This window comes from Salmo salar, chromosome ssa09 (genome assembly GCF_905237065.1).
Source record: "Salmo salar chromosome ssa09, Ssal_v3.1, whole genome shotgun sequence".
NCBI classification, from domain to species: domain Eukaryota; kingdom Metazoa; phylum Chordata; class Actinopteri; order Salmoniformes; family Salmonidae; genus Salmo; species Salmo salar.
Window position 1 is genome coordinate 33,004,734 of NC_059450.1, and position 24,484 is coordinate 33,029,217.

The 24,484-nt window shown below is 41.5% G+C and overlaps 2 protein-coding genes across 6 annotated transcripts in view; both read right to left on the reverse strand.

Annotated features, from left to right (window-relative positions):
• Positions 1 to 839: 839 nt before the first annotated feature.
• Positions 840 to 5,132, reverse strand: cf12 (cofilin 2). The gene is given in 4 exon segments (NM_001139701.1): positions 840 to 1,868; positions 2,266 to 2,342; positions 2,678 to 2,985; positions 5,017 to 5,132. Coding segments are annotated over 4 exon segments (501 nt in total). The 5' UTR covers positions 5,020 to 5,132; the 3' UTR covers positions 840 to 1,755.
• A 267-nt stretch (positions 5,133 to 5,399) lies between these two features.
• The window catches only part of LOC106611229 (bromodomain adjacent to zinc finger domain protein 1A), a 38,706-nt gene continuing 19,621 nt past the window's right edge, over positions 5,400 to 24,484 (reverse strand). For 4 of the 5 annotated variants that reach the window (XM_014211219.2, XM_014211222.2, XM_014211220.2 and 1 more), the window contains exons 19-26: positions 23,619 to 23,788; positions 17,019 to 17,090; positions 13,508 to 13,755; positions 13,058 to 13,230; positions 9,120 to 9,475; positions 8,663 to 8,844; positions 6,467 to 6,554; positions 5,400 to 6,365 (exon numbers count right to left, since the gene is read on the reverse strand). In XM_014211219.2, the coding sequence (XP_014066694.1) occupies positions 6,193 to 6,365; positions 6,467 to 6,554; positions 8,663 to 8,844; positions 9,120 to 9,475; positions 13,058 to 13,230; positions 13,508 to 13,755; positions 17,019 to 17,090; positions 23,619 to 23,788 (1,462 nt within the window). In that variant the 3' untranslated portion in view covers positions 5,400 to 6,192. The remainder of the gene's footprint in view (positions 6,366 to 6,466; positions 6,555 to 8,662; positions 8,845 to 9,119; positions 9,476 to 13,057; positions 13,231 to 13,507; positions 13,756 to 17,018; positions 17,091 to 23,618; positions 23,789 to 24,484) is intronic. The other variant, XM_045723601.1, reaches the window with a different exon arrangement.

Genomic DNA, 24,484 nt, shown 5'->3' on the forward strand with positions numbered 1-24,484 from the left:
GTCCCCAAATCCAGAAAAAATTCAATACAACATACAGTATAATTTAGAGCCCTTATTGCATGGAACTTCCTACCATCTCATAATGCTCAAATAAACAGCAAACCTGGTTTCAAAAAACAGATAAAGTAACACCTCGCGGCACAACGCCTCTCCCCTATTTGACCTAGATAGTTTGTGTGTATGCATTGATATGTAGGCTGCGTGTGCCTTTTTAAAAATGTATGTAGTTCTGTCCTTGAGCAGTTCTTGTTTATTGATGTTCTGTATTATGTCATTTTGTATTATGTTTCATGTTTTGTGTGGACCCCAGGAAGAGCAGCTGATGCTTTTGCAATAATAAAATACCAAATGCCTAGTTAAATAAAATAAAAACAGTTGACAGTACTCCAATTCATCATGACATACAGTATGATCGGTCATGAATGATTTAGTGTACTCCTACAGAAATAGCCTTAATAGTTTGGCTTCCCTCATAAGACTGTAGACATTACATATAAAAAGCATCAGAGAAACCACCTTACACAGAAATTATAGACCTGAAATGATTCCTTCTTCTACACAACAGAGAATGCTATCTATTCTAAACAATATATTTCTATGCGAATGTTCTGTAACATTGTACTGTTCTGAACTGAGCCAAGAAGATCGTCACCCACTGCATCAGGTTTAATTGAATAAAACATTAACCAGTACAATGTAGCAGAACACAGCATGTAGACCAGATCTTTTCTATTTCCTGTTAGAGGAAATCAGTCGCGTATCTCTTTATTGTTACCCAGCCCTCCTGATGAACAGATGTACACAGACAGACAACACAGAACAAAAGACACTTCTTTTTGTTATCTGCCACAAGGTTTTATTGTAAAGTGGCAACCTCCTCACCCAATCTCAAAAACAATGTTCCACTTAAGGCTCCAAATGCACATATTGCCATCTTTATTGACATATTTGAAATATCTTTCTTTTAGTGTTAAAAAAACTGCAAGCACCAACCCTCCTTTTTACTGTGGTGTCCTGTACATTCAAATGAAAGTAAGGCGGCAATTGAACAGTCAAATACTAATCTGTTCTTGTCCATATGGATAAAAGGAATGAAAACCGGTAACATCTCTATCTAGTTAACATAAATACAGATATTCTTTAGTTATTCTTGACCTTTTTGCCTAAACTTTTGTAGTGTATTAACAAAGTGCTTAGTATATGCATAGTCTATTACGTGTTTTGCCATGTCAAATAACATATTGGATAAGATAGAACATTGAAAATAAATAAGTCAGTCTTATGAAAACCTCATGAGTGCAAAATACTTGCTATTAGCTGTAACCTGGGCAGTGAATATGACTGTCAAGGCATTATAGAAAGCATTCACATTTTCCTACACTACTGAGCATTTAGTCATCATTGTTTAAGTGGCAGAGAACGCAAAAACAGTGCTAATCTTAATGTTTTTGTTGTGGGAGTGTTATTAATCTCAGGTAGTGTGGCGTTGCTGTTCATATTTGTTTGGAAAAACCCGTGATGTGTGATCATTCCTTGAAGGTTAAAAAAAATAAAAAAAATACACAGATTTTTTTGAAGAAGTTGTCTGGCAAAATAACTTGTAGGCTTCCGCATATGTTAATGAGATCTCCTTCCATTGTGTGGAAAAAATACAGACCAAAAAAGGCTAAAGCTATTCCTTTAGACTCAAATGCTATAGATACAGCTGCTAAGATGAAAGCGTCTGGAATCCAGATGGCACGTAGTATTTCCCATTTACAATGGTAACCCTTCGAGTGATACCACCACGTTTCCTCCCAACTTGTCTGCCAGGGTGGCGCGGTCCTGGATGTCGTCTAATCCGTTGACTTGCCATTCGTGTTTGATACCTAAAAAACCAAGGGGAGTATATCAAGTTAATTCCCATCTGTTTTATACTGTTGTGTTGAATACTAAGGAAGCACTTTCAAAAATTGCAGGGGTATCTGGGGGAATTTTGTTTGATCCCACACATTCTTCTCTAAACTTTCAATGGATCTATGGGGTAGAAATTAAATGGTATTTTGAAAAATTTGAACCGCCAGACATTCACGACACTTTCATAGAACATGAATACGAAAAGAAAATAACTCGTAGTTATTAATAATTGATAGTTTTGATAAGATAGCCTAGTTTTTACCATGCAAATTCTCTGACATCACCTGAATAAATTACTGAACCACACGATCATTCAATATAAGGTCAAACATACAGGAATAGTGATTGTATATAGCAATTTTCACTTACCTGTGAACTTCTTTTTAATGGCATCTTTAGAGCTAGCATAGATCATCTTGCTTTTCAAGGGCGCACCCTCAGGTGCCCTGGAATGAGGAAGGAAACACAATGACTTAATAAGCCTAGCTAATAACGGCTTATTCCATAGGAATCCATACTACACAAATGAAAGCAGCAGCAATGTTTCTCAAACTTTTTATACCAGGGACCACCAAGCTATGGTCCTCCTGACAACACTTAATAAGAATTGACTAATTCGGTGTCAGATCCCAGCGATTGAACCAGTGGTTGACACAGCCACTGATCTAGAGTGCCTACCAAATGACACCCCAGCCAAGCTAGGGAATATAGGCTTTTAAGAAACATTATTGACAGTAGCTTTGCACCTTTCAAACTAACAAAGGGCAACGTACAAACTTACCAAAATATAAATACCAGGTCTTCTTTCTTGGATTCTTTTGTTTCGTATGTGGCATCGTATAAGCCGTATCTGCAATCGTTGAGCGGTAAAAGCTTGACAAAACAGGCGTATGGGTCGTCCACCGACTCCCCAATGTCACCAACGAGGATCCACTTGCCCTCCTCTACGATGATCTTCTTCTTGTCATCGCTGAGGCAAAACAGCACAGCCTTTTTACGCTTTTTTACATCTTCGGTAGAGGATGACTTCCTGACCTTCATGTCATTGAAGACCTTGATGACTTCATCGTTGACAGTGACACCTGAGGCCTGTGGAAAGAGGGGAGAATGATATACAAGGTTCATTCAAGGTGTGATTTAGAACTCAAATGTGAACCAGATGATATAGCAGCCTAGATTATTGTTGTCGTCTCTTCAATAGCTAGTAAACACAGGGTACATGGCTGATATTAAAGACTGCAAAGACATCCTGTTTATTTATGATGTGGACATTGAATCTAGGTCTATAGCTAACAGCATGGAGATGGGAAATGCTTTCCTTAACAAGGTATTACAAATACAAACCTTCACACATACAGTATGTAGCTAGCTACCAGTAGTCATGCAGACAGAATAACAAGTGACTGCAGCATTGATCATAGCCTTTCTTTCCTTTGACACTCACAACGAATCAACACCATTTTACTCTGACACTACCTACCGCCACACATGCCGAGTCATTTTGCATAGGCTGCAGGCCGGCAGATGGCGTATTGATGGTTTCATTTTACCGTCCAAAAGCTTTGTATGCAGCCGGCAATACACTCATATCCCCCTCGGACCGGTTCGTACCTAAAACATTCTCGATTCAGGCTGCAAAGGCATAGATTCTTATTTGTTCACCTTTTTTATTTTGTCTTGGAGTAGACTTAAAAAACGTAAAATATGGGTACTTTCTTTATGAGACACACATTTCCACTACAACGCTAAAGCGCTAATGCGCCTAGGAATGCTGGTCCTGGATGTTGCGAATCGCGTTCAGCCAATTAGCTTGCAGCAGTCCGTTGTTAACTCTGGCTGAAAGCAGGGCGCAACATCAGGATGTAACATTATCATGGTGGTGGAAATGGTCTTCTCGCCAGTAAATGTAGTTAAGGAGGAAATCGACGACTTTTCGGCCTGAATGGAGAACGTTTTAGGTACGAACCGGTCCACGGGGTATTGGAGTGTATTACCGACTGCATACACATGCGTTTGGATCAACAATATCGCCATCTATCGGCCTTTGGGCTACTACATAGGCTGCTATGTCAGTTGGCCAAAGTGTTCTCTCTATTAAAGATGACAATTGGACCAGAAAGCCAAGCTGTGGCAATATTAGGACATTCCAACAGTGGTGACTGCTGATTAGCCACCCTCAATATATCAAAAGAGTGCACGAAACTCGCTGACCAGTGACTAGTTGGTGACCACCACACTGTCAACCGTCAGTGAATGAGACAGGTAACTCGCTTGGTGTATAGCAACATGTGCATGTGTCAACGCCCACCGTAGCCGATTAAACTCAACTCCACGAGCTGTGTTGAGGTGCGATCAGTATGGGCGGACTGGAGCTACGACGTCAGAAAATGACGTTTTTAAAAACGACTGATTTGAGTACGCAAAGGATAAACTGCAATTGCACACTTGTCTTTTGGGTCCTGAAATAATTGTGTGACTTCGGAGCACCAGTGCGTCGCCACTCAACTATATTGTAAATAGTTGAGTTTAGTCGGTTAGGCCCACTACAGTAAACCAGTAGCTATGGGAAGAGTATTAATTTGCAAATCCGCATGGGCGTATTGGCTTGAGTGCAATCAAACAAAACAGGAGGCAGGCAAGACAATTACAAGTTGACGTTAGATTGTCCCAATCATTAAAGGTAGCTTGTCGTGTAGAAAAGGTAATCGCTATCAGGTAGCTATGTTATTAGCTAGCAAGCCAACTTGGCTAAACTTTCAGATCATGAAGGTAAACTGTCAGTAGTAGAGTGAGAAACGTTACAGTTAGATAGCGGACTGCGCTATAATTAGGTTAAAATGGCCGCCTGAGGATGCAGGCCCTGTGACAATCCTAAATTGGAACTGATTTTACAAACGAAATCACGTTTATATATATAACAAACATTGTAGCTATAGCTCACCACTGCGGAATGTCGAACTGTAACCAGCAATCAATACGTTGGTGCGTAAGCAAGCAAACCAATGTTACTGTCGAACACTACCCAATGTTGCAACAAAGTTACAAAAAGTTAAAATCATCACTCAACTAGAAACTACCAGAGTAGCTTCAGCACTCAACTAGAAGAGTAAATTATCCTACCATGTTTGTAAGATCGTCGGTCCCGTGAGATTTGCTATTATGTGGTGAAATCTTTAGGGGTATAGCGATATGGGAATGAACGTCCTGACCGGGTGGTATGAGCCACTGCACTTGCGGCGGGCGGGCTCAGCAATGGGATAAGGGGAATTTGTCCTGTGACATACGGTTGACAATAAAGCTAAATTGACTTGCGGACTTCTACACTTAACTTAACTTTCCTGGTGGGGAAGTTGGTGTTATTTCTCAAACCCTATCAAAAGATCGAGCCCATTTTATCTCTGAGGTGTAGAAAAAAATTACCTAAAATATAGACTTTAATATATTCATGCACTTCATATTTATGCATCAGAGATTGGCAACACAAGTGAGAGCTGACCAAGAAATATTAAAACAGTGAATTTATTTTTACATATAGAAAATATACACGATAGCAAATACAAAAGCTGAGGTGAGAAAGATATGGGGACAAAACTCAGTATTTAAACCCTACCCCAAACAGTTTCCTATAGTTTGAACTAAAAACTAGGCCAATAATTCTTTACAAAAACAAACATGTTCTATAAAAATATAATTTAAAGCAAGTTCTTAGCTTAACTAAAATAAATAACCAATGAATTATAGGAAATAAGGAACAGTAAATCAGATTCCAGTGTAGTGTTTCCCTGAAAGATGGGAACCTGAAACAGTCCATGCAAAATGAGTTTTTACTGTGAAACGAACAAATGCAAAATTGTCCATATTAAACTTAATACTCAAGTCATCTAAATTAACTGAAATGGTCAAAGAAAAGTATGTGCACAAAGAAAGTGTAGAAATGCTCACAAGATACAAAATATAAAAATGCACTGTTAAACACTTATTTCCAACCACAATTCGTTTTCCCTGAGTGAATACGAATAGAAAAGAGTAGTTTTCAAATATTCAGTGCAAATACTTTTCACAGCGAGATAGTTGTTCCTGCATTATCTTGAGGGAATGATATTACACTGCACAATGCTTTGGGAATGTTCAGACTTTCCAATGAATGATGGTATTCACTAGAAAACAAATGGATGAAGACAAAAGCAAAACAGGAAGGGACTACCTGAATTTGTCCAATAAACTTGTTTATGTCAAAAAACATTTTGCTACGGTGTGCATTAATGAATACGACCAAGTAGTTTCAGTCAGTCAGCTTTACATCCGGGACCGCTTCGGTGGAGGAGTGGTCCGGTCCGCCAGCCCCAGGTTAGAGATCTCGGAGTTGAAGAAGGCTTGGAGCCTTGCTCCTGCTTTAGCTTCATTTGTGTGCTGAGGGTTGTATTGTAAACAGTTGGCGAACATGAGTTCCACGTCCTCAACGTATGCCGCTGTGAGAGAGAGAGAAAAAAAGTCCCCATCTGGTGAAGTACAGAAACATGACGGCATAAACATGTGTTAGTTAACACAGAAAAGCAAAATATCAACTTACTGGCTGTTTTATATGCACAGTTGTTAACCTTTTCTCGGATAGTGCTCAGCGCAATGGGCTTTTTGATAATGTCAAAGTAGTCTGGAACCTGCAGAAGTGAGGAGACAAAATCAGGTCATTTAAAAAAGACAAAACAATCCACAAATCTCAAAGCAATACAACAAGGTAGTATTGAGGTTGACTAGTGAAGTAGTTAAAACCTCTACAGGATCGGTGCTCCCCCGCAGGACGGTTGAGCTAACGTGCGCTAATGTGATTAGCATAAGGTTGTAAGTAACAAGAACAATTCCCAGGACATAGACATCTGATATGGGCAGAAAGCTTAAATTCTTGTTAATGTAAAACTGTACTGTCCGATTTATAATACCTATTACAGTGAAATAATACCATGCTATCGTTTGAGGAAAGTGCAGTTATGAACTTAAATGTATTAATAAACCAATTAGGCACATTTGGGCAGACTTGATACAACATTTTGAACAGAAATGCAATGGGTCATTGGATCAGTCAAAACTGAACAGTGGCCAAAATCTAAATTGCGCCTAAACTGGAATAATACTTTATGGCCTTTCTCTTGCATTTCAAAGATGGGGGAAAAAAATAAAATTAACAAGTTTCCCCCCCCCCTTTGTATTATCTTTTACCAGATCTAATGTGTTATTCTCCTACATTAATTTCCCATTTCCACAAACTGTTTCAAGAATATGCATATCCTTGCTTCAGGTCCTGAGCTACAGCTACGGGTATGTCATCTTAGGCAAAAATGGAAAAAAAAGGGTCCGATCCTTAAGAGGTTTTAAGTTGCATGGACTCACTGTGTGCAATAGTGTTCAACATGATTTTTGAATGACTACCTCATCTCTGTACCACACACATACAATTATCTGTAAGTAAGGTCCCTCAGTCGAGCAGTGAATTTCAAACAAACAGATTCAACCACAAAGACCAGGGAGGTTTTTGCAAAAGGAGGGCACCTATTGGTAGATGGGTAAAAAAACAAAAAGACTTTGAATATCCCCCTTTGAACATGGTGAAATTATTAATTACCCTTTCGATTGTGTGTCACTACAAAGATTCAGGCGTCCTTCCTAACTCAGTTGCCGGAGAGGAAGGAAATCACTCAGGGGTTTCACCATGATGCCAATGGTGACTATAAAACAGTTCAAGTTTAATGGCTGTGATAGAAGAAAACGGAGAATAGATCAACATTGTAGTTAATCCACAATACTAACTGAGTGAAAAAGAGGAAGCCTCTACAAAATAAAAATATTCCAAAACATCATCCTTTTTGCAACAAGGCACTAAAGTAACACTGCAAAAAATGTCAAAGCAATTTATTTTATTCCTGAATACAAAGTGTTATGTATGGGGCAAATCCAACACAACAGATTACTAAGTACCAATCACCATATTCTCCAGCATAGTGGTGGCTGCATCATGTTATGGGTATGCTTGTAATTGTTAAGGACTGGGGAGTTAAGGATAAAAAGAAATGGAGCTAAGTATAGGTAAAGTCCTAGAGGAAAACCTGGTTCAGTCTGCTTTCCACCAGACACCTTTCAGCAGGACAATAACCTAACACACAAAGGCCAAAGTCGCTTACCAATAAGACAGTGAAGGTTCCTGAGTGGCAGAGTTACAGTTGACTTAAATCTACAGCAAGACCTGAAAATGGTTGTCTAGCAATGACCAAACACCAATTTGACAGAGCTTGCAGAATTTTGAAAAGAATAAATGGGTAAATGTTGCACAATCCAGGTGTGGAATGCTCTTAGAGACTTACCCTGAAAGACTCCCAGCTGTAATCACTGCCAAATGTGCTTTTACAAAAGTATTTACTCTCAGAGGTGTGAATTCTTATGTAAATAAGATATTTCTGGATTTAATTTTCAATAAACGTGCAAACATTTCAAAAAACATGTTTTCACTTTATCATTATGTGGCAGATGGGTGAGAAACAAATAAATTGAATCCATTTTGAATTCAGGCTGTAATAACAAAAATTTGGAATAAGTCAAGGGGTATAATCATACTTTCTGAAGGCACTGTATGCGTGTCACTAGTGACGTAGCTAGTTATGTAAAAGTATAGGAAAACGTATTCATAGAAGTGCTTGCATGTGTGTGTGCTGTTTTTTCTAAATGCATGCATGTCGCTCTGCGTGCCTCTCCTATCAGCCTTTAAGTCATGTATTACCTGTGTCCTAGACACCAGTTTCATGAAGGGCCAGCTGTCTTCATGTCTGACTAGCTCTACAGTCAACTGCTCGCAGGCAGACAGCTCATGGACTCCTAGGTTCCTCCCTGAGCTGCGGCGATTGGAAGAAGAACCTGAGACTGAGGGAGTCAGGACCAGCCTGGGCTTGTGGGAGACCTCTGCTGGAGAAACAGCGGAAGGAGAATATAAACCCAAAGATGAGCACAGTAAGTGAGAAAGCCCCAACTAGAGGGAAGTTGTGTAATTGATACATGACAAAATTAACATTCAACACTTCTATACAGACATACATTTTTTTTGCATTACATCTTCAGCAATATAAAGACCCTGGCACATCATGTTGACACACTACTTTACAAGAACACATTTTTGTATTTTTAAATCACCCAACACAACCCTCTTCCATCTCCCCCTCCACTGTCTTAACTGGTCTTACCTGAGATTGGTCTTTTACGGGAGACTGCCAGAGAGGGAGATGGAGCAGGCTGGCTGCCTGGCCTGCTAGAGGTACCGTTGGTTGCCAATATCTCATGACTGAGCCGGGAGCTGACTCTGCTGCCTGGCCGTGGTGGAGGTCTGCCGTTGGAGACTGGGGAGGGCTTATTGGAGACTGGGGTGGGCTTCTTCCCTGAGGACCTGGAAGCGGCTCCCTTCCCAGCTGAGAGGGCCTGTTTGGGGGTGGTCTGCTGGCTCCGGGGGGTGGAATGACTTGAGTTGGTCCTGCTGTTCAACCGACTTCCTTTGGTAGTAGGCACAGGAGGCTTCACAGCAGTCCGGACCTTTTTAGCGGCACTAAAAGGAGAAGAGGGAGACAGAATTGTGGGAGGGAAACTTCAGATATCTGAATAAACTAAATGTGTTGGGTTGTTTTTATTGTTTTAAAGTATTCAATTTAATAGAAACTACGGCTGTACAACAAAAATCTTGGTTGACCGAGAGTAGTTTGTTCTTTCGATCAATCGATATAGACACCTATGCACTGAGCTTGTCTAATGCTTTAAGTGCACCGTTTGATGAAATAATGACACACAAATGGCTCAAAAGGAAACAAAAAAGACAGCGAGTGTGTCTGGCGCATGTGGTCTCGCTCCTCCCTGCTGCATCTGACAGGCAGCACAGCATGTGTTTATCTCGCCGTCTGTGCTGAAGCTGCAACATAATTACAGCCATTTAGTTTGTTATTTCTGGACTGAAAAGTTCTGTTACCGAAATCCGTCATTTGTTTAGGAAAAATATTCCTTATTCCCTCAACATTTGCGCTCTTTGTTTGAAATGTGTGCATTGCATGCTCGTGACCAATAAGGCCTGACCTATAGCCTATCATAATCGCATTAATAAATTGGTTATAAACTCTATACGTGACAGCAAAATGGATGCAGTGGACATGAAAAATAAACTCGAAACATGAATGTTTACTGGTTGCTCAGGAGGGAAGGGGGAAGTTAGATCTGGGTAAGACATTTTACTTAGTTGTGGAAAGGAGGTTATGGGAGCAAGTGCTGCATGAGGATTATATGTGCCAAACAAGTGCGGTCAGATTACAATAAAAAAATTAATAATTGAGCATTTGGAACAGTGTAAACACAGAAATTATAAGTACCATAGACTGTCCTAATTATATTTTTTATGAAGCCTTTATTACAGCAAAGACAAAAAACATTTATTGTTTAGGCTAATTATTCAAGGCTTCCTTTGTTATTGCATTTTAAAAACAAAAATGCTTGATTGCATTTCAAAGCATGCATGCTGAGTGATTACATGAAGGAATAATTGATACAGTAGCCTATATTGAAATAGGCGTAAATTACAGTATTAAGTCTAAACCAGACGCACTCTTAGGGCTACAGATTATAATTATTGTAATAACAATAAGGAGATCATGAAAAAGGAGGGTATAGGAGCAAGAGCTGCGTACATATTATTAAGTGCTGTTAGATGCCAATATTACTTTTCTGACCACTTGGAACAGTGTAAACACTAAATCAATTATAATACCAGAGTTTGTTAAATTATTATATATATTTTTAAAGCCTTTATTACAGCATAGCAAAGATATGACAAAAGACGAATTTGTGAAATTGCTTTATCTGACATGTGGTTGTGAGGCTTGGTCCTCGCAGAATCAGTAGACTATTAAACAAACACAAAACAGGATACGCCTTATTTCTGTAGATACAGTTGAAGTCTGAAGTTTACATACACTTAGGTTGGAGTCATTAAAACTCGTTTTTCAACCACTCCACAAATTTCTTGTTAACAAACTATAGTTTAGATAAGTTGGTTAGAACATCTACTTTGTGCATGATGTCATTTTTCCAACTATTGTTTACAGACAGATTATTTCACTTATAATTCACCGTATCACAAGTGGGTCAAAAGTTTACATGCACTAAGTTGACTGTGCCTTTAAAACAGCTTGGAAAATTTCAGAAAATGACATCATGGCTTTAGAAGCTTCTGATAGGCTAATTGACATCATTTGAGTCATTTGGAGGTGTATTTGTGGATGTATTTCAAGGCCTACCTTTAAACTCAGTGCCTCTTTACTTGACATCATTGGAAAATCAAATAATAATCTGCCAAGATCTCAGATTAAAAAAAAAATTGTAGACCTTCACAAGTCTGGTTCGTCCCTGGGAGCAATTTCCAAACGCCTGAAGGTACCACGTTCATCTGTACAAACAATAGTACGCAAGTATAAACACCATGGGACCACGCAGCCGTTATACCGCTCAGGAAGGAGACGCTTTCTGTTTCCTAGAGATGAACATACATTGGTGCGAAAAGTGCAAAACAATCCCAGAACAACAGCAAAGGACCTTGTGAAGATGCTGGCAGAAACGGGTACAAAAGTATCTATATCCACAGTAAAAGGAGTCCTATATTGACATAACTTGAAAGGCCGCTTAGCAAGGAAGAAGCCACTGCTCCAAAACCGCCATAAAAAAGCCAGACTACGGTTTGCAACTGCACATGGGGACAAAGATCGTACTTTTTGGAGAAATGTCCTCTGATCTGATGAAACAAAAATAGAACTCCTTGGCCATAATGACCATCGTTATGTTTGGAGGAAAAAGGGGGACGCTTGCAAGCCAAAGAACACCATCTCAACCGTGAAGAACGGGGGTGGCAGCATCATGTTGTGGGGGTGCTTTGCTGCAGGAGGGACTGGTGCACTTCACAAAATAGATGGCATCATGAGGAAGGAAAATTATGTGGATATATTGAAGCAACATCAAGACATCAGTCAGGAAGTTAAAGCTTGGTCGCAAATGGGTCTTCCAAATGGACAATGATCTCAAGCATACTCCCAAAGTTGTGGCAAAATGGCTTAAGGACAACAAAGTCAAGGTATTGGAGTGGCCATCACAAAGCCCTGACCTCAATCCTATAGAAAATTTGAGGGCAGAACTGAAAAAGCATGTGCGAGCAAGGAGGCCTACAAACCTGACTCAGTTACACCAGCTCTGTCAGGAGGAATGGGACAAAATTCACCTAACTTATTGTGGGGAGCTTGTGGAAGGCTACCTGAAACATTTGACCCAAGTGAAACAATTTAAAGGCAATGCTACCAAATACTAATTGAGTGCATGTAAACTTCTGACGCACTGGGAATGTGCTGAAAGAAATAAAAGCTGAAATAAATCATTCTCTCTACTATTATCCTGACATTTCACATTCTTAAAATAAAATGGTGATCCTAACTGCCCTAAGACAGGGATTTTTTTACTCGGATTCAATGTCAGGAATTGTGAAAAACTGAGTTTAAATATATTTGGCTAAGGTGTATGTAAACACTGCAACTATATATATGGATTTATAAAGCCAGGCAAATTAAACAGTTAGGTTATTGGATAATAGACCTAATTAAAATTGGGGTTTCCTCTCCTAAATTTTCTTAGACAATTAAGGCAAGGCCCATTTCCTCACTTCGTTGCTGCCACGCCGTATTGTTCTCAACACCGATATACTGGTTAACTTCGCTATTATGCACATAGCAACATATAGGGAAAGGCGCCAATTCAACTGCATACTGAAGATTACGTGTCAGAACCGTGGACAGCGACCACTAACGCAGGAGAAAGCGCATTTGTTATAGAATAAATATTTTTTATTTCGGTTGCACCATTGTTCTTATGTAATAGCAACACGTACAACTTCAGTAGCACGTCTTGGAGTGATGGACTGTGCCATCCCCACGGCCTCCACAATGGATTAGTCCACTGAGAAAGGCGCAAATTAGACAGGTGTTTTGAACTACAAAAATATATATAATTTGTGACTACTTGACTAAAGAAGTCTCGGTCGACCAACAGCCTAAACGGGGTCTGCCTAATATCAACCCAATGAAGTACAGTGACGCCCAGAACACACCTCTTCTCCTCTTCCTCCTCCGTCGTCTCCTCCCCAGAGTCTCCTTCCTCAGAGTCCTCCTCCTCTTCCTCCAATTCCTCAGAGTCGACAGAGGGCCGTTGGCGGGAGGGGAGGCGGTTGGCTCGCTGTTTGGGACGGCACTCCGGGCAGAACCAGTCCCCTTCTGGGACGGCCTGGACACAACACAGAGCAAAGAGGTTTAGATTACACCGGTACAGTAGACAGCAGAGTTACAGGCGACCGGGAACTACACCCTTTCAGCAGGTTACTTTAGAAGACAACAGGGTCCCCAAATGAACCTCAAAAAGGTTTCATACCAATTGTATCGATATAGTTCCAATTATTTTAAGGGGGGGGGGGGGCAGAGGGTGCTTTCCCCACCATTAACATTGTAGGGGAAACACAGGGTATCCATAGGCCATGTGTGAAGAAAAGCATCATCCATCCTACCTTGAGTTTGGGGCGGACACAGTGGATGTGGTGTCCTCGATCGCAGCAGTCACACAGCAGCATGTTCTCTGCATCTCCCTTCCTGCGACAGACCTTACAGCGGGCGTTGAGCAGGGACTTCGCCCAGATGACACTGCGCTCCAGGGTGGAGAGGTGGAGGAAGACCTGGGACATGCTGGAACAACCCAGCAGAGACTCCCTCCAACGCTCCTGGACCGTCTTCACCACCCGACCACTGTCACTACCGTCTGGTCAGAGAGAGAAGAGACACACACAGACAGACATTATTACAGTAGTATTCACCACCCCGTCACTACCGTCTGGTCAGAGAGAGAAGACACACACAGACAGACATTATTACAGTAGTATTCACCACCCCGTCACTACCGTCTGGTCAGAGAGAGAAGACACACACAGACAGACATTATTACAGTAGTATTCACCACCCAACTAGGGATGGGCATTTAAGATGTCACAATGTATTTCAGATATCCGGATAGTTGAAATACATGCGTTTAAAAGAAACAACTTTTCCTACTGCAATGGGTTCTCGCTCACGCGGAGGTGCACTCGTTTCAGCACAGATGGTGGGGAGGGGTGCGAGATGAGCAGGGGCCAGTGTGTCTGACACGGAAGGAGAGAGAAAGTAGCCAAACCTATTTGCGCAAGTTAGACAAACTTGCTGCGATAGGTTAAAGAAGCTAGCTAACTACACTAGCCAGTTAGTTACTTAGCCTTGCTAGCTGGCTAACTTAAGGCTGCACTCCCCACATCCATTCATATTAAAAAACAGCCTACCTGTTGGTTGATCATTGCAGCCTACTACTTCTCATTTAGCCAACTTATTTCTGTAATATTTATTCCTTTTTGAATCGATTAGAAACCTCCCACTTCACTTGCTACACAAGGAGCCTCTGACAGTAGTGCCGCTTTGATCGTCAGACAAAAAGCTACATGCACCAAAAGTGTGTTGTCGACCAGTACATCTTACTTTATCAGGGCGCACTCAAAGTCAACCTGTTTCATTAAAATGTCTAATATCATGATCTATCCTTGTATGTAGCACTGTCTCGTCGATAATTACATTTCTTAAAAATAGGCCTCTTATTAAAAAAAAAAAAAAAGTATACTCACAAGTAATCAAATACTGACGTCCATTTGGCTATTCAAATATCCGTGCCTATCCCTAGACCCGACCACCATCCCTACCGTCTGAGGTTCAGAGAGAGAAGAGAGACCGGAAGGCCCAGAAGATGCAGCCACCCAAGCCATAGACTGTCCTTTCTGCTTCCGCATGGCTAGTGGTACATCAAGTCTGACACCAAGAGTCCTGAACAGAATCTATCCCAAAGCCATAAGACTGCTAAAGAGCTACAAGGACTGAGTTGACCCACCCTTGTATTTTATTGTTACACAGGACTCACACACTGCTATTGTTTATCATATATCCTGATGCCTAGTCACCTTACCCCTATACATTTCTACCGCCAACACTACAGTATTCCTGCATATAGCTTCTTACCTTCGTGTGTTTTTGTTCTACCTTGTTATTTTTAGTGCTACATTGATTACTACATTATTGGGTTTAGAGCTCGCAAGAAAGGCATTTCACTTTTCTTGTGCACATGACATAAAAAACTTGAAACATGTCACAGAATGCAACACTCCTCTCCATCATCTACAATAAGCCAACAGTCTTCACCACCCCACCACTGTCACAGCACTCAGAGGGGAGACAAACTGTCAGATCAACAGCAATCACTCACTAATTCCCTTAAAATATATAATTAATTATTATACAGCGAGGGAAAAAAGTATTTGATCCCCTGCTGATTTTGTACGTTTGCCCACTGACAAAGAAAGGATCAGTCTATAATTTTATTGGTAGGTTTATTTGAACAGTGTGAGACATAACAAAAAAATCCAGAAAAACATGTCAAAAATGTTATAAATTGATATGCATTTTAATGAGGGAAATAAGTATTTGACCCCCTCTCAATCAGAAAGATTTCTGGCTCCCAGGTGTCTTTTATACAGGTAACGAGTTGAGATTAGGAGCACAATCTTAAAAGGAGTGCTCATAATCTCAGCTTGTTACCTGTATAAAAGACACCTGTCCACAGAAGCAATCAAACAGATTCCAAACTCTCCACCATGGCCAAGACCAAAGAGCTCTCCAAGGATGTCAGGGACAAGATTGTAGACCTTCACAAGGCTGGAATGGGCTACAAGACCATCGCCAAGCAGCTTGGTGAGAAGGTGACAACAGTTGGTGCAATTATTGGCAAATGAAAGAAACACAAAAGAACTGTCAATCTCCCTCGGCCTGGGGCTCCATGAAAGATCTCACCTCGTGGAGTTGCAATGATCATGAGAACGGTGAGGAATCAGCCCAGAACTACACGGGAGGATCTTGTCAATGATTTCAAGGCAGCTGTGACCATAGTCACCAAGAAAACAATTGTTAACACACTACGCCGTGAAGGACTGAAATCCTGCAGCGCCCGCAAGGTCCCCCTGCTCAAGAAAGCACATATACATGCCCGTCTGAAGTTTGCCAATGAACATCTGAATGATTCAGAGGACAACTGGGTGAAAGTGTTGTGGTCAGATGAGACCAAAATGGAGCTCTTTGGCATCAACTCAACTCGCCGTGTTTGGAGGAGGAATGCTACCTATGACCCCAAGTACACCATCCCCACCGTCAAACATGGAGGTGGAAACATTATGCTTTGGGGGTGTTTTTCTGCTAAGGGGACAGGACAACTTCACCGCATCAAAGGGACGATAGACGGGGCCATGTACCGTCAAATCTTGGGCGAGAACCTCCTTCCCTCAGCCAGGGCATTGAAAATGGGTCGTGGATGGGTATTCCAGCATGACAATGACCCAAAACACACGGCCAAGGCAACAAAGGAGTGGCTCAAGAAGAAGCACATTAAGGTCCTGGAGTGGCCTAGCCAGTCTCCAGACCTTAATCCCATATAAAATCTGTGGAGGGAGCTGAAGGTTCGAGTTGCCAAACGTCAGCCTTGAAACCTTAATGACTTGGAGAAGATCTGCAAAGAGGAGTGGGACAAAATCCCTCCTGAGATGTGTGCAAACCTGGTGGCCAACTATAAGAAACGTCTGACCTCTGTGATTGCCAACAAGGGTTTTGCCACCAAGTACTAAGTCATGTTTTGCAGAGGGGTCAAATACTTATTTCCCTCATTAAAATGCAAATCAATTTATAACATTTTTTACATTGATTTTTTGTTGTTATTCTGTCTCTCACTGTTCAAATTAACCTACCATTAAAATGATTAACAAAGAAATGATCAGTCTGTGGGCAAACGTACAAAATCAGCAGGGGATCAAATACTTTTTTCCTCTCACTGTATATTGTCATCTAATTTCAGGTTACCTTTATTGGGGTACAACCAGTCTTGAGTAAGACCATCAAATCCGTTATGCTAGAGGAAAAAGTACAAGATTTCATTTTGCCTTTCTTGCTTCCTATCATCCTTACCTTCACTGTGTTGATCCTCATCTTTCTTCTCCTTCTTCTTTGCCTTCTGGTCCTTTTTAGAGTCTTCGTCACCTGTTGGAGGGGAAATAAGGTGAGGCAATGTTTTGCCATGAGAGTCAAGAGATATCAATTTGTATGTCAAACATAATCAAAAAGTGCTAAACCCTAAAAGATAATAAGCGAGGACTGTTCAAATGACCAGTTTAGAGTGAAAAATACAGGTCACAGCAGACATTAAATCACAGGGAGCACTCATTCCCTGCCTGGCTGGCAGATAAGGTCTGTTGAAAGTAGCGCTGCGAGATTAACCAAAATGTCTTATTTTTCAGTTTTTAAAACAACTGACTGACATCGATTCAATTATTTGAATTCAATTTTTTTTCCTGTGAGCTCAATCTCTAAAGATGAATCAGATCCAGCCTGTGTGATGTAGAAGGGAGTTGTAGTTGCCAACAGGCCAATATTCTTCATTTTATGCGCTAAACTACCTACAATGACCATAAGCCATTGTGCAGCTACTTGTCCGGTCTGTTTTTTTTTATGCCTGGTATGGAAGAGGAATTCGTGATCGTGAGGGGATATACAGAGCAGCTGTTGCTTGGCGAGGTATCTCTCCCTGAAAACACATCATCTAAGTGACTGATAGTTGGTATTCAGCAGTCATAAAAGTATGCCTTAGTTTGAAGAACTACAAAATAGTGATTTTGTCAGACAGCATAGGAAGCAGCTCTATAGAGATGACTAGTAATTAAATAAAGTCAAATAAAATAAATTAAAAGTAATGCGAATAAATGGTTAATTGGTGATAAGCAGTAATGGGCAATCACTACCATCACAGGACTTGTATTAATTGTTTTATTGTTACAGAATTCAACCCAAACAATCAAAATCAGTGATTATTTAAATAAATCGAACTGACCTCAAGTAAGCACTAAGTGCTCAGCCCTAGTTAAAATATGCTCAGATAAAGGCCTCTGACCATGTCCCCTCCATTTTTTCTGGCATGGAGCAAATTTCAGGTCTGCTGAGTGCAGACTTGAACGTTGTGAAAAGTCTGTCCAACTTCCAGCGTGCATTTACTTTGAACACTGAGGCTGTACCCACTTTAAGTTACAGTTATAACGGTGACCAAGTTGGCTACTGTGGCTATTTGATCATAATTAAGGCCTACCAGAGTGACCTACCAGAGTGACCTACCATCAAAAACAATGGAGAAAATGCATCCCATAACATTTTAACATGGGGAGAAAAAAAAAACTGTTCTATCGTTCAGCCTACAGTAGCAGCCAATGTGAGATATTCAATGTAGGCCTACATTCCATGAGACTTTTGAAAAAAACATGCAGGGCTTGACATTTACCTGTTTATCCACTTTGCCTTTCGGACGCAACTGAAAATGTGGTTGATGCAAGAAACCACTTTACAAAATAAAATGCACTATTATTCCCATACCATTATTACAAAGAAGCAGACAAATTATGCTACCCTCTGCCGACTTGATTTATTCAAGCCCGTTTCAAAATACAACACTGTCCCTTTAAGAAAAAAATAAAAGAACTTCACCTGACTCACTTTTCAAAGATGTCTAGAAACGTACACCTTTTGTGCTCTTGTAGGAAGCAATCACTCCCCTATTCCTGACAACAAATGATCTATAACTTAGCTAATAACTCACTAACTAGCAAAGGATATGAACACGTGGCTACATGCAGCCTCTGCTTTGATCTCAAAACCAGCGCATCTACTCATGACCGCTCATGCTGTAAACACAGTCCAGTTCAAAGTAAATGGCACAAATCCATATGGCAATGGTCTATTTGCATACTTTATATAGACCAGTGTTGCATAAACTACAGGTTGAGTCATGCGTGTCATTGCAATAGAATCCTACTCTGATATGTTCTGCCTACAATAAAATCTCTTGCATTGTTTGTTTTATTTGATATGTTGCATTGAAAATGGCTAACATTGAATCAACACAATCACAATTGCCACAGTAAATGGAAATGTTGATAGTGTTAACAGGGAAAACTTTAGAAAAAGGTTGGTGAACACTGTTCTGAGTCAAGATAACTTTCAGTCAAAATGCAAGCCGAGATCTACCGCACAGATTATTTTTTAATATGACTTGAAAAAAACGTAAGCCTATGCAACATTAACCAATTAAAAACAGTACTGTGGCAATGAGGTTTGTGCAGTAAGCTATAGGCCCAAAACCTTATCACCACATATTGGCTTTGCTTGAATTGCCCTGCCAATGAATGCATTGTTGTTCAGGCCATTTTTTAAAATTATATTTCATAATTTGAGGCATGCTATATGATCACACCGGTAATATATCCATTGTTGTATTACTTGTGAAGTACAGCTGAGTGAGCATACATTTTTATTAATTTGCTATTTATTTTACTGGGTGGATGGTGCCTGGATATGGTCAGTCTTAGTGGAGGGAGAGCACAGCAGACTGAGGGCCTGCTTCTCAACATCACTCCACTATCCCTTTCCTCCACTGACCAAAAAACGGACACCATCTTCCAGCTCATGGTGAAACTCGAGTTGCACCGCATTATTTCTGCCTCATGAACAAATTCATGTTGTTACTCCTATGAACAGAGAAAGTGAAATGTTCATTGAAGTTTAAAAAAATACCCAAGCCACTAATAACGCAAGCCTATCGATACACTCCGCCAACCCTGATGTCTTAGCCCATCTGAATCCTGGCTAAGGCCGGCCACCAAAAATGCTGAAATTTCATTTTCCAACAAGATATAACTGCCAGGGGGTGGAGTTGCAATCTACTGCAGAGATAGCCTGCAGAGTTCTGTCATACTATCCAGGTCTGTGCCCAAACAATTAGAGCTTCTACTTTTAAAAATCCACCTTTCCAGAAACAAGTCTCACACCATTGCCACTTGTTATAGACACCCCCCTCAGCCCCCAGCTGTGCCCTGGACACCATATGTGAATTGATTGAAGATGGGAGTTCGTACTGTTCGGTGACCTAAACTGGGACATGCTTAACACACCGGCCATCCTAGAATCTAAACTAGATGCCCTCAATCTCACACAAATTATCAAGGACCCTACCAGGTACAAATCTAAATCCATAAACATGGGCACCCTCAGATATCATCCTGACCAACTTGCCCTCCTAATACACCTCTGTCTTCAACCAGGATCTCAGTGATCACTGCCTCATTGCCTGCGTCCATAATGGGTCCGCGGTCAAACGACCATCACTGTCAAACGCTCCCTAAAACACTTCAGCGAGCAGGCCTTTCTAATGGACCTGGCCCAGGTATCCTGGAAGGACATTAACCTCATCCCGTCAGTAGAGGATGCCTGGTTGCTCTTTAAAAAGTGCTTTCCTCACCATCGTATATAAGCATGCCCCATTTAAAAAAAAAAAAAAAGTAGAACAAAGAACAGATATAGCCCGTGGTTCACCCCGGACTTGACTGCCATTGACCAGCACAAAAACATCCTGTGGTGTTCTGCATTAGCATCGAACAGCCCCCGTGATATGCAACTTTTCAGGGAAGTTAGAAACCAATATACACAGGCAGTTAGAAAAGCCAAGGCTAGCTTTTTCAAGCAGAAATTTGCTTCCTGCAACACAAACTCAAAAAAGTTCTGGGACACTCTAAAGTCCATAGAGAATAAGAGCACCTCCTCCCAGCTCAGCTGCCCACTGTACTAGGAGAGGCTAGGAAACACTGTCACTACCGATAAATCCACGATAATCGAGAATTTCAATATGCATCTCTACGGCTGGCCATGCTTTCCACCTAGCTACCCCTACCAACAGCTCTGTACCCCCCGCAGAAACTTGCCCAAGTCCCCCCCCCCCCCATTTCTCATTCACCCAAATCCAGACAGCAGATGTTCGGAAAGAACTGCATCCCTACAAATCAGCTGGGCTAGAATCATCTGGACCCTCTAAAATTATCAGCCGAAATTGTTGCAACCCCTATTACTAGCCTATTCAACCTCTTTCGTATCGCCCGAGATCCCCAAAGATTGGAAAGCTGCCGCACTCATCCTCCTCTTCAAAGGGGGAGACACTCTAGACCCAAACTGTTATAGACCTATATCCATCCTGCCCTGCCTTTCTAAAATCTTCGAAAGCCAAGTTAACAAATACAGATCACCGACCATTTTGAATCCCCCCGTACCTTCTCCACTATGCAATTTGGTTTCCGAGCTGGTCATGGGTGCGCCTCAGCCACGATCAAGGTCCTAAACGATATAAGCCTTGGCCAGGGACAATACTGTGCAGCTGTATTCGTCGACCTGGCCAAGGCTTTCGACTGTGTCAATCACTGTATTCCTATCAGCAGACTCAACAGCCTTGGTTTCTCTAATGACTGCCTCGCCTGGTTTACCAATTACTTCTCAGAGAGTTCAGTGTGTCAAATCGGAGGGCCTGTTGTCCAGACCTCTGGCAGTCTCTATGGGGGTGCCACAGGGTTCAAATCTCAGACCGACACTTTTGTCGGTCTGTCTGTCTATATCTATATCTCTCTCAATGATGTTGCTCTTGCTGCTGGTGATTCTCTGATCTACCTCTACGCAGATGACACCATTCTGTATTCATCTGGCCCTTCCTTCTTTGGACACTTAAACCTCCAAATGAGCTTCAATGCCATACAACACTCTTCCATGGCCTCCAACTGCTTTTAAATGCATGCTCTTCAATCGATCGCTGCCCGCACCCGCCTGCCCGACTAGCATCGCTACTCTGGACGGTTCGGACATAGAATATGTGGACAACTACCTAGGTGTCTGGTTAGACTGTAAACTCTCCTTCCAGACTCACATTAAGCATCTCCAATCCAAAAATCGGCTTCCTATTTTGCAACAAAGCCTCCGTCACTCATGACGCCAAATATACCCTCGTAAAACTGACTATCCTACCGATCCTCGACTTCGGCGATGTCATTTACAAAATAGCCTCCAACACTCTACTCAGCAAACTGGATGTAGTCTATCACAGTGCCATCCGTTTTGTCACCAAATACTACCCTCCACTGCGACCTGTATGCTCTCGCTACATATTCGTTGCCAAACCCACTGGCTCCAGGTCATCTAAAAGTCTTTACTAGGTAAAGCCCGCCTTATCTCAGCTCACTGGTCACGATATCAACACCCACCCGTAGCACACGCTCCAGCAGGTATATTTCACTGGTTATCCCCAAAGCCAATTCCTACTTTGGCCACCTTTCCTTCCAGTTCTCTGTTACCAATGACTGGAACGAATTGCAAATGTCACTGAAGCTGGAGACATATCTCCCTCACTAACTTTAAGCATCAGCTGTCAGAGCAGCTTACCGATCCCTGTACACAGCACACCCAACTACCTCATCCCCATTTTGTTATTTATTTATTTTTGCTCTTTTGCACCCCAGTATCTCTACTTGCACATCATCATCATCTGCACATCTATCACTCCAGTATTAATGCTAAATTGTAATTACTTCACCTCTATGGCAGATTTATTGCCTTACCTCCCTTAACTTACTACATTTGCACACACTGTACATATATTTTTCTATTGTGTTATTGACTGTACGTTTGTTTATCCCATGTGTAACTGTGTTGTTGTCGCACTGCTTTGCTTTATCTTGGCCAGGTCGCAGTTGTAAATGAGAACTTATTCTCAACTGGCCTACCTGGTTAAATAAAGGTAAAAAATAAATAAAAAAATCCTACTCATTCATTACTGCTGCAGTGCTTGTTGTAGCGCTGAGTGGAAAAAGGCAGAAGGCGCTTTTTATGGCTTATAACTTAAACATGAACTCACTCAAAAACAGCAGCTCTTTGCTGTATTCATTGATAATCTCTCTAGTTATGGTTTTAAACATTTTGAAATCTCACAGTATCAACTTAGCTGGAGCTTTCTTTTATGCCTGCAACGATACTGCAGACAAGGTCATCTAAGCCATCCGAGAGGCTAGAGGTAGGCCTCCCTGGGCCCGCCGGGAAGGCAGAGTTTGTACCTTCAGACACATGAAATGGTTCAAAATGGCAACAGTTGGCCTACCCGGTGCGCAGGGCAGCTGAAGCGGGTGTACCTACCGTCAACAGCCCGTGATGAACATAAAAAAAAGGGAACACAAGGCTTTATCGTTGGGTTTTTTACAGAAATGTTTGGTGATGGAATAAGAATGCCTTGGAGATCACCCAGTTGGTGACCACTGCTCTAGAAAGTTGAGTAAAGAAGTTAAATCTCGTGCTTCTCTCTGTGGGCTGATATTTCTGCGCAGCAGTAGCGGGGAGGTGCGCAGAAGTCATGGGCCTACTGCGCACACTCGTAGCTTAGAGGGAACATCATCTGTGACTAGAAGCTTGGCCTAAAAAGCATTAAGAGATGCTCAATTACAAATTTTTTTATCCAGGAAAAGTCTCATTCTGGATCTCAAAATTACTACATTTAGCATTGATCTAAGTGTGCACACTGTGCGTCCCAAATGGCACCCTATTCCCTATGAGCCCTAGTCAAAAGTAGTGCACTATAAAAGGTATTAGAGTGCCAATTGGGACAATTCCTCTTCTTTGCAGGAAGGCATTATGATGTGAGGAGGAGTTTTGCTGGCCTACCCAGTGGAGCCTTGAGGAACTTTCTCTCAATTCCCTGTTGGATGTGGGCCAGGGCCTGAGCCAGGTAGTGGACAGTGTTGTTGACCATCTGAGGGGTGTTGGGGCTGGGGGACGCTGTGCTCATACTCTCCCCCTTCAGTTCCTGTACCCTGAACAATGACACCTGTAACCTGCACAACACGGACAAGACCGAGAGAGATTGTGTTAAACTTTGATTCCTGGGGAAGCGCAGTCTAAGATACTGTGGGGGGTAAAAAAAAAAGAAAACAGGAAGGTATGTGGAATGTATGACTTATTGTACCAGATGTCGCTTGTTCTTGGGGTCATGAGTTTCCCCATTACAAACATTGACAAAAAGAGTTCAACAAGTCTGTTACCTATAGTTAGCTAACGCACTTTTGTACATCGCACTGTAACTTACAATTTACCTTATTTTAGCGGCCATAAAAACGTAATACTTCCAGGTCAACTGTAATATGAAAACCATTGTAAAGCACAATTTGTACCCTTTCCACAATATCAATGACGAGACCTTCATGCTGCCCGTCTCTGCATGATTGAAGAAGGCAACGAGCGCCGTCGGGTCTTTTTAAAAATGTCAGGTGGGGAAGCGAAACCTGCGTGATAGTGAAAGATAAGCTGTGTGGGGAAACTGCTTTTTTCACCTGACCTGTCCAACTTATCACCTCTAAAATGTAAATATAAACTCTTTAGTGTTTTATAGTGTGTCATTAAATACCCATTTGAAGGTGTGTCGAATTTGAGTCAGGTTTTTAGGGCGGCGCTAAAGTTATCTTCAGAAGTAAACAGCGGCTGTCACGGCTTTTGAGAGTCATGGTGGCTTGCAGTGATGACGCAAAAAATGA